An 11,504-nucleotide genomic window follows, 5' to 3' on the forward strand; every position below is an offset into this window, starting at 1 on the left:
CCCTACATGTTATAAGTCGCGGGAATTTGGTTCATTTCACTTTTATTGTTATCTAGCAATGCATTTTTGACTAGTTTAAAATTATTTAAAATTGTTCAAAATCCCTTCATTATACATTGAATACCTTAATTGAGATAACTGTAGTACATTAATACTACGGATGGGTATCACTAAAAATTTCGTATCGTGATATATCACGATTTTTTCCCAAAAATATCGCGATATTTTTACATAGAATTTTTACTACAATTTCGTATGAATTTCTGCATTTCCTAAAAATATGCTATAAAAACATAACTTTACTTTTTAAATATTTATTTATCTAATATAAAAAATGTTTGGACGCAGCTGTTTAACTGTTTTCAACATTTTTACACTTCCTGTAATTGTCATTTCAATAGATTGAACAAATAAATGAATAATATCCGGAATTTATAGTTACGTACCAAATATCGGTATTTTAATCTTCGTATCACGATATGTATTGCGCAATAAAAAATCGCGATATACCGGTATACTGATAAAATTGCGCATCTCTAATTAATACGTTTATTTTCCAGCAATGAACCTCTACCCCAGTGTTCTCCCTTCATTTCAAAGTAAAGGGTTAGAGATCAGTTGTAACAGGCTTTGGGTTGAAGTTTATGACAAAACTTTGTGGACCTTACGACAATTAAATTTTTATTTTTTTTATTTCAAAGGGGCATTTTTATCAATTGAAGCGGTCAATTTGGCTGGTAGCCAGTTATTAGGGAAAACACTGCTACCCTACTTTTAATTATTAATTAGTAAAATATTCCATTAAGAATATTTGTTGTCACTTACCTGCGTCTTTCACGATCACGATCTCGGTCTCTGTCTCTATCTCTGTCACGACTTCTATCTCGACTTCTCTTTTTCCTGCAACATTAATAGCTCATCTAAATATGCTTAACAGTAATTTTTTGTCTATATTAATGCAATTCAAAGATTTTTAGGGATATTTTCAATAATACCAACCAACTTTTAATCATGAAAATTTTACTTTAAATGTCTGGATTGTATTACTATTGAAGATGTATAATCATATCATGTCCTTTTTAAACACAGGAAGAAGTTTCATCTTCATTAAATTCATTTTCAACAAATCCTCCCTCCCCAACAATGTTGACAAGTTTTAGACAAGAATGAATACTGGGCTGTGTTTTTAAAAAAAAAATGATTTTTGGAATATGGAATACATGTACTACAAAGTTGACCCCCAATTCAGAGACATTCTTTTCTACAAGCTGATGGCAACACAGTGCAAGATCAGGATGTCACCTGAATATTAATTAAGTCTTGCCATCTGACATACTGTACCTTGTTTAACATGTGACATAATTCAACAGCTTAGAATGCCGAGATTTATCCCCTTTGATAGGACCCACAAATTGAGAATACCTAGATATAACATACAGAACTTGACATTAAAACTCCCTTTACAATAAAGATCTTAATTTTTAAAGAATTAAACATTTCTTTGTTCTTTCTTTCCTCATCACCTACAAGTTAAGTAAATGTAATTTCAATAAGATTTGTGGGTTTTCCAAATTATTGAAATTGTTGATCTGTGCTAAGCTCATGCCAAACTCTGGTTAACTGTATGAAATTCAAATGAAAAGTGAACACTTGTGGCCTCCTGTAAATGACAGAAATTACTCTTGAGATGATAGTTTATGCAACACAGGACTTATGAAATATAGCAAAGTTTCTCTCCCTAATACATGTACATCCTTTAAGCAGGGCCCTGAACACATCTACAATATACCAATGTGGAAAACAATTAATACACGCCTACAGTGTTGCAATTCCTTTTGCATTCTTGTTTTCAGCTGCTTTTTGCTCAGGGCATGTGCTCATGAGTGTGAATTCTAGAAAATGAAATGTCTAATGAAGGAATGTAATATGTTGTTTGCAATATCTGTCGCAATGAAGATGGTTTTCTACAGCAAAAGTACATCAATACAAATTTTTCAACTTTGGTATGTTTTACCCCTTATATAAGAAAAAATATGCTTTGCGCAGGAAGTTTAATAAACCTTCATCATTTGGCACAGTGATAGAGTTTACATCAGCAGCCAATATGTCTACAGATTCTGTCAACTATATCTGACATCACTTAAAAAAAATAAAATTAATTTTTAGTACCTTTTCATCAACTTAATTTGAGGAGTTCAATCCTGATGTAATAAACTTTGCTAATCTCTGTTTAAAGGTAAAGGTATGTACATTCCTTTTTTTAAGGCAGGAAAAGAGGGGGAAATGTTGATCTCATCTTACCTCTTTTGTCTATCTCTATCTGCATCTCCTCTTCCGTCATCCTGTTGTCCCAAACAAACAATCAGTCACACACCAGGTCAAAAACAAAGGAAGAAAAGAAAAAGACAAGAAAATGCATTAGTATGCTTCAAATTCATTTCCAGTACTATCTCAACAAGCTTTTCAACTGTCTTCAGTCTCTTTATCAATTTATTGTTCAAAATCAACATGACTGGTGAAAAGTTTCTTGCCAAATGTTTCAACTGAAAAGCTTGTTATACATTACAACATCAAGTTTACGTACCAATGCGAATTACAAATCTGAAAGAGTAAACCTGCAATAAAGCCTTACATTCTAGTCACACATTAACATACACTATCACACACTGACAGCTCTGGAGTGAAGTCAATCTCCTCAGGTCAAATCAGCACAAAGAAATCAAATTCTAGTCTTCAATCTTGCATTCCTCCATGTAAATATATAAGCATTTCTCAGTGTATTTAGAAATTATCTAAAAATGCAAATGCCTGAGGAATGCTGCTGTCATACAAGAAAACATTCTCACATGCTCTCATACAGAAAAGAAATCTCAGATAGGGATGAAAATTAGTACATCATCAGTCAGAGCCGATCTCAGTTTCTCTTCTGTCTTTCCTTAGCTGGCAACAGTCCTCCTTTGCTATGCCAACCCTATGATGAGAGGGAGGGGCAAAATTCAGTTGTCTTTCACAATTTAATGGCATAAAAATTTTATTATATTCACTTTCATTATTTTTTTTTCATCAGAGATAGAGTTTACTTTGTCATATTTAACATTTAATGAAATGCAATAAATGAATAAAAAGTGAACATCGGCTTCATGGAGTCTGATAGGCATACAACCATCAGTACCTTTCTACTTGCATGGGAATTTCACTTTTGTTGTGTACATGAAGTGGTACTATGGAGATATCTATGGATAGAACCAAACAAACCTTTATTACAAAGAAAGTAATTACTCTTGTAACAGACTAAAGAATCCAAATATATCTGTCATATCCTTCGATAATTAATCACTAACAGTTAACCTATGGTATTCTCTAATTAATGGATTCTTGAAGGAACATAATTAAGAAAAGGTGACTTTATGCAAGATTCTTCTTGTAAATGCAAAGCTAAATTATGCATATCTTGCCAAATTAGTCCCTTCATGTTTTCACTAGCATTTTTCACAAACCATTTTCAACAATGTATATGGCTGCCCACTCCACAGGCCACGCAAGGAACTTACATGACACTGAAAAAATACTAGACTCACAACAACCATAACAAGGAAAGTGACTTCAACATATACTCAGAAATGAAACTCCACATTACTTGCCTCTTTCCTATACGGAGCCTCCAGCATTGCCTCAACATCTAAATCATCTGCCATTTTCTCAGTCTGAAAAATATTTCATAACAGATAATTTCACAGTCTAAAAATAATATACATGTATAACTATATTCAAAGCATTTTGTTATTATTTAAAATAGGTCCTACAGACCCTAAACATATCTTCATTATTGCAGCACAATAGATGTAAAGGTATACCTCTTATTTCATTAAAATCCATAAGAAATTAATATAAAATGCTGAATATGTGACAAAGGTATACATTTTCTGGATCGTAATAGGATATATTTTTTGTTTTTGGTGAATTGCAGTTAGGGCTGTTATGGTTCCAAAATTTTTTGGGTTGGTTCAGTAAATTTTCGATTTGGTTTGACACTTTGATACACCTTTTCTGCCTTCTACTTTCATTTTCCATTGAGCCACCCATTAAGTTTATGATATACAGCGTTTTTTTTTCCTTATATAAATGGTACCGATAAATGGTACCATTCCCAATGCCAAAAAACGTTCATTTTTCCCAATTTTGAGACTAAAATTTCCCAAATTAACTGCCAAGCAACAGTCTACGATGACATCTTTTTATATGAAACATTGTACAAGTTGACCGATTGTTTCACTTCCGCTTAAATCGAAAGTAGAGAGTAGTCATGATATGGCAGGACCTGTGGTGTAGACAGTGTAGTGTCATACACTTTAACAAACTGAAAGCATGAAAATGCGAAAACAAGGGACATTGATATGAAAAACAACTAGAAATCTGACCAGTCAGCAAGGGCCCCGCCGAGGGGTAGAAATATAAGGGTGCAGATTAGGGGATGAGAATTTTACTTGAATATAAAAATTTAAAAATATATAAAGAAGAATAAGCAACAGCAACTGCTAAATATCCAACAACCTGTAAATAGTTTCTTTGTATTTACATAAGGCAGTAAAAGAGAATTTTACTTGATTACAAAAATTTAAAAATATATAAAGAAGAATAAGCAACAGCAACTGCTAAATATCCAACAACCTGTAAATAGTATCCTAGTATTTACATAAAGGCAGTAAAAAACATTAATCTATAATAACTCAATTAAATGTATATTTAAAGAAGAATGAAGCATGTGTTTTCTAAAATGCCAGCCTTCAGTGAATGCAAATATCACCCAGGCTTGACCTTAACTTCAAAACAAACATCAGCTGCAGACAAAGGTGTTAATCAAATTTAAAGTGACAGAAAGATAACCCTCTAAAATTTTCTGCAAGCAGCAAGATAATCAAACCCAGGGGATTAATTATACTGCTCTCTCAACCTTTTTTTCGAAGTTTACAATAAGAACTTTTTCAGCAATGATAGAATGAGGTTATTATCTGAATACCTGTTAAAATAAATAGTATGCTTGATTTTACATAAGGCAGAAAAAAAGAAAGAAAAAAGAAAAAGAAAAAATAATACATGTAATAAAAAAGATATCTTTATCTAAAACTTGTTTTTAGAATTCAATAAAATCATAACTCATTGTGTATTTTACCAAAATAAAGTATGAACATTATTCATGTTATTTAAATCCACATTTCAGAGAATGTAAACATCATTCAGAATTGACCATAACTTCAAAACAAACTTCATTTGCAGACAGAAGTGTTAATTAATCTCAATGTGGCAGATAAGATAAATGCTTTGGATTTTCTTCATGAGGAAAGTTAATTAATCCCAAGAGATTCATTGCAGCCTTTTCTAGTTTACAATAGGAACATTCTCAGCAGTTATCTCTCTTTGCCCATTCACCCTTATATAAAGATAAGGAATCTACCCCACCACCCCAGCTCCAAACCGGATGACATTGAGAACCAAACTTAGCATCAAAATATGTCTTACTGCCTATTCAACCAACATACAAAATTTGAAGTTAATTGGTCGACCCTAAAAAAAGTTATTAGAAAAAAACAGAAAATTTGTGGACAGAAGAAAGACGGACGGACAGACAGACAGCTAGACAGACCGACAGACAGAGTGATTACTATAGGGCACCCGCAAATATTTGCGGGGCCCTAATAAGTAACATTTTAAAGAATAATGTAAGTATGAGCATTATAGTGAAAGAATGGTTTATTAAATTAGTGTTTCATGAGTAAGTAGCCATAAAATTGAACATAAAATATTCTCCCGTTTAAACGGTACCATTTCGTTTATTTCTGTTCATTTAAACGTTTACAAAATTCAGTAAACGTTTCACCCTTATTTACGATGTTTTTAAACATGTGTTCTGACTGTAGCTTTGCTAAATGAGTTAAATAAAGGAAAACTACAGAAAATCTGACAATTCTACTTTGTGTTTTCCAAGATAATTAAATATAAAAGCATTGTTCACCAACTGGGAAAAAATACTGCCAAACTGGGAAAATTGACCTTATTTTCAATACGTTCTATTTCCATTAGTGAACTCTTCAAAATTAGAGGCGCGTTTGGTCGTCTGACTGGGACAGCATGGCGTTGCGGATAATACAAAACATGCCAATCTCAATCCAATTTTAAATGTTAAATGTATTTGTCATTCCAATTAAAGAATAGTAGAACTAACAGACATATGTAAGAGAGCGAGAATCCTAAATTTATCATCCATTAATAAAAAATGCGACATTTCCGAGGCATGTGTATTGTATTTAGAGGTACCATACGATAAATAGATACATACGATCCACAATAGATATAAATTGATATCGTTGTCATTCCTACTCTTGATGTATATAAAGTTCACAACAATAAAATATTTCGTTTGCATTTTCTTAGGATTTGTTCATCAACATTCAACATATTGTTTACATCTTTATGTTATGTTTGTCCCAGAAATCCCGTGAGATTTGTACATTTTCCGACTTTTTCACAAAAGAGCGCACTAGGAAGTATAACTCTTCCATAGTGGAAATAGAACGTATTGGGAATGGGGCCGAATTCCGGCCCCTGAGAAGGTACTGATAAATCCCTGCATGTTGCTATTTTTTACTAACTTTTCATTGAGTATAACATAAACAAATTTCCACAAAGTATTAATTCCTTTTTGATTTTATTTAGAAATTTTGCGACACATTTATCTTACACAATTTTTTTAACAAATAAAGCAACATTTTCCCAAATTTTTAATTTTTTTTAATTTTCATCCTGGTAACATTAACATAAAACCAGTGTCACCTTGGGTAATTATTGTCATCACAGGGTTCTCATTAACGCAAGAATCTGCGTCCTAGACGCAGCAAAATTACTTGGGACGCAAGGTTCTTAAAAACGATGCGTCCGCGGACTCATGATCGGACGCGTCCTCGTTAGCGAGAAAATTCGGGTGATTTCGAAAACGGGGAATTTAGATGTTAGGATTTGTCAAAGAAATATTTAATCGAAACCTTCCTGTAACTATCATAAAGTTTATCCAAGAAACAACTTTTCTTATACTTACGAGGGGTTATCAAAAAGTTCGTGGACTGATGCGATAAAATTAATACTATGTAGTCGTTGATTACAAAATTTATAGGGAACATAAAACAACAAAATTTGAAGAAGTGTTGAAAATTTCAGCTTGATATGTTGATTATTTGCCAAATTATCATTAAATAAAAAGGGAATTATATGATCACCCGGCGCTGTCGCCGTTTAGTTTCATGACGTCCGACAACGTCATTAATTCTCAATGCACGCTCCTTCTGCCTCAATACACTTATCTTGATGAGATTCTCTGGAGTAAAGTAAAGACCTAAATCCGTCAAGTTTATATGAATTTACAATGTCATGAACTCCTGATTTCAATGCATTAATATTGTAATTATTAAATCAATACATAGGAAAAGATCCTCTCTTGATTTTGCCACATAATTTTTCTTGTCGGCGTTCAATGTCAACCAATGATCAACGTCACTTTTCGATGTGACTGACTTTGGACACCCTGGCTACAAATCGATATTAACCGTGTGTTTCTTTTCTTGCTGAATCTCTTTTGGTATTTAAAAACAAGTATTTTGGATGAATTTTATTTTTCTGTAACCTGTTAAACATTTTCTAAGGCTATGCCAGGTTTTCCAGGGGCTGAAACCTTATAGAATGTTGTAAAATGATACCCTACCCCCTTTCGACGTTATTTTTAACCCCTTTTTTGTTTGGACATTCAAAATAAAATTTACGATAAAATTTCATTGAATGTACAGAATGAAGTAAAACTTGCAACTTTTACGAAAAAATTGTGTCATATCACTTGAGTGAAATAATTGGATTTTCGGATGCCAAATGCTCATGTAAGATAGAGTTTTTCTAAGTTACACTCAGGTGTAAAATACGTTCTTTTCGAGGTTGCGCCGCCTGGACATACCATTGCTTACAAAAACATTTACGATTCACTAAAAAAATAAAACTTATGATTTATAGTTTATTTTACAGTTAGAAAAGATGATGCTTATTAATTGTTTAAAAATTCATTGATGTACATATAGCGGTTTTATTTTTATGGCGCTAGTCCACGAACTTTTTGATAACCCCTCGTACTTCTCTTTTTTTAAAACAGGAATTGATATTAAGATATTTCATGTTTATTAGTCCATAGTCATAATAGTGTCGCATGCCAAACTCCGACAGCTGTAAACACACTGCAGCTTTTTTTTAAAAACACTTTTGAATCTTGAGTGTTATCTACATGTAGAAACCATAATTACTGCTTGTATACACAATGCGGCTTGATTATCTCGTGAATTTCACCCAGTGCAGACGACCGACAGGATTAGTTACGCCTCATTGCACATGACACCTGTGATTGTATACAGTCAACTTCTGGGTACTAGTTGATTATGCAACAGTTAATTTTAGCTTTATAAACACCAAGTTATTTTTATGGCAATTGATTACGCGTGTATTTTAGAATATAGCTTGAATGCATTACCAGTTTATATACTTGAATATGTTAATATTGCGTAAACAAACTGATAAAATGATAAAGATTTTCATTGATGTTTGGATGGAAGGATACTGCAATAATTTAGTTGGGACTCAACATAATTTTTCTGGGACGCATCAAATTTAGCTGGGACGCAACCTTCTCAGAAACCTTGAGTCCTGGGACTCAAGTTAGCAAAATCCTAGTGAGAACCCTGCATCAATTACATCTGTTTTGAACATGTTTTATTGACAATCAAAAGGATCAGAAACAAGTTCTATCAACTTACTAGTTCCTCTCATTTAATTGCAACAATTACATTTGTTTTCTAGTCAGTGAGGAAAAGTATGATTATGTTATTTACTTATTAAGTACCTCATGGTCGCATTATGACACTTAGAATAATTTTTCCTCACTTCAAAGTTACGAGCCATGTTGACATCTGGAACTCTCTGGATTGTTTATAGAAAATGCACAGAGCTCGAGTTATCGCCCGTGTTTTTTATGTTACATTGCCAATACATGGAACGAATTCTAGCGTTAAACCGGGTCCGTAGGACAATATCATTTTAATGATAGAACGTTCTATCTATATGACACTTGTCACAAAAAATAACAGTGATCCGAAAATGTTCTATTGATAGAAGCATGATTAGACGATTTAAAATAATAATTGTTAATCCCCACTTCTGCCCTTGTACAGGTTGGGCACACACCACCAAATGGTCATTTAACCCCCGTTTGGTGGTCAATCGCCCATATCGGAGTCGGTTTTACTGACCAAATGGTGGTCTTTTTTATTTAAATCCAATTTTTATTAAAATAACACAAAGGCGCATTGGCATGGGCATCGGGGAATTTTAGTTAACATATTCCTTGCACAATTAATACAGTTCGGTAGATTTTCCATGTGTAATTTCTGTGGAACTTCGTAACAACGATACATACAGCTGTCTGTGATGGCCGAACTTCTTGCACAATCAATCCCAAAAAATATTTTTTTGTGTCTAGTTGGATAAAAATTTTATTTAGACCAATGGTCTAACTCTGTAGAAGTTAACTTTCAATCGATCTTTGGATCTTCGTCCAAATAAATCTCTATAAAATCCTGTTAAACAATAGCTCCTCATGCATTATTGGTATGGTGGGCACTTATTGCTATAATATTCATTTTTTGTACATTCGAATGTAACATTTATTTTTTTTCTTTTAGGATGAAGTTACGATTTCTGTGCGACCTTTTGTGGTTTACTATGCATATTTATGATAAATCTACTATATTTAATCGATGATTTTGAATAAAAGATTAACAAAGTGACAGTTGAAATTATTCTTGTTTTTATTCCAAGAACATCATTTTTAAGCAATAATTATAATATCATGATCTCACTGTATATCCTATTTTTATAAAGAATAAAGCCAGGGCGTACAAAATAAAACAAAATAAAAGCAAATTCCTCTCTTTTCTTTTATTTCCTAATTGAAAATTAACACTAATGTGCCTCTGTAGTTAAATCAGACTTTTGACCAGGTTCGAAAAAGACCATAATTTTTTATTGGTTTAAATTATTTGATTGGTTGCTTGGATGATAGAAATAGAAAGTAAGAAACACGATTGACAGGTGCAACAATGTTTGGGAAGGAGAAAATTTTTCTTTTTAAGTTAAAATGGAGAAACGTTGCACTTGTTTACGTTGGTGATGATTTTGTCAATTATTTGAACGATACTGCAAAAAAAAACACCATGTTGAATTTCTGATTTTTTTCATTTAGAGCACTGATAATTGTCTATATTTCATTCCCCACAAGTTAATATTATGCGCCATTTCACGCCATTCTGCGGAATTGAACAAAACGGTTTTTCTCTCCCAAATGGTCAGTAAATACCGACTCTGATATGGGCGATTGACCACCAAACGGGGGTTAAATGACCATTTGGTGGGGTGTGCCCAACCTGTTGTACACGTTATTTTTGAAGTGAGGGATATAGTCAGAGGATTTTCGGATTAAATAATTGTACTAATTACGTCTAAGCATAATGAAGACAAAAAGTATCATATAATTTTATTAAGCGATCAAAATATAAATTCTTGTCACTGTTTCCATATCATATTGTCCTGTTGACTTTTTAGTTCATTCGACGGGCAGGAATCATACAGACTCGAAAACGTCAACATGACGCTACGTAAACATATTGAAATTTCACAGATTTTTTTTTGTTAAGCTATTTCTACAAAACAAACCTTGTTCTTACAGTTTTTCCTCGTCCCCCTTATTAAACGTGACAGGTAAGGTAATTAGTAATTGCTTCTTTTTGGTATTTTCAGTTCCAAATGTGATGACAATGACCGTGATACGTTTTCCTAGGTTTTGGGGTGCCCTCGAACAAAATCAGGGAGTTCCGGTTTATAACTGCATGTTAGGCTGTTCGTATATGATTCGTGTAACATGAGTATGTGCGTTCATTAATACTACTTTGAACACTTAAACATTTTGAAGTATTTTAGATTTAATTAAAATATAATAATAACAGATTAGACAAATACAGATATATCTTTCATACAGTCGTTTAACTAATAGCGAAATATATATATATATATAAAATCTTACTAGATACTATAGATAGAGTCAGCTTTCCGGAAGAATTTTTTTTAGGGGGACATTCTACTGTACAATACCGATAAACCCGAAGAATCTTTCAAGGAAGATTAAAGTGTCGCGCGCACTTACCTGCATGCGTACCTAGTCTCTAATGATGCTCAGAGTTTATTGTGTACAGTAATTCATCAGTCATGAGGAAATACACAAAAAATTTAAATGTAAAGTTATGGCTTATAAATAAAACTTAAAATTCTGGGGAAAAAAAGGAAAAATGCATAACAATGTAACTGCAATACAGGTTCTTCCATGTTTCATCCGATGCTGAAGTTGGTAATCATTTAATTTCAATATG

General features: G+C 32.8%; 1 protein-coding gene across 1 annotated transcript in view; it reads right to left on the reverse strand.

Annotated features, from left to right (window-relative positions):
- LOC133206247 (RNA-binding protein 39-like) overlaps nucleotides 1-10,873 on the reverse strand; it is a 28,346-nt gene extending 17,473 nt beyond the window's left edge. The window contains exons 1-4 of the mRNA XM_061342196.1: nucleotides 10,795-10,873; nucleotides 3,642-3,704; nucleotides 2,302-2,342; nucleotides 826-900 (exon numbers count right to left, since the gene is read on the reverse strand). Coding sequence (XP_061198180.1) covers nucleotides 826-900; nucleotides 2,302-2,342; nucleotides 3,642-3,695 — 170 coding nt within the window. The 5' untranslated portion in view covers nucleotides 3,696-3,704; nucleotides 10,795-10,873. The remainder of the gene's footprint in view (nucleotides 1-825; nucleotides 901-2,301; nucleotides 2,343-3,641; nucleotides 3,705-10,794) is intronic.
- Between the last annotated feature and the right edge of the window lie 631 nt (nucleotides 10,874-11,504).

Source organism: Saccostrea echinata, unplaced genomic scaffold, assembly GCF_033153115.1.
Source record: "Saccostrea echinata isolate AGI-Se365-2 ecotype Australia unplaced genomic scaffold, CSIRO_AGI_Sech_v1 ptg000054l, whole genome shotgun sequence".
Lineage (NCBI taxonomy): Eukaryota > Metazoa > Mollusca > Bivalvia > Ostreida > Ostreidae > Saccostrea > Saccostrea echinata.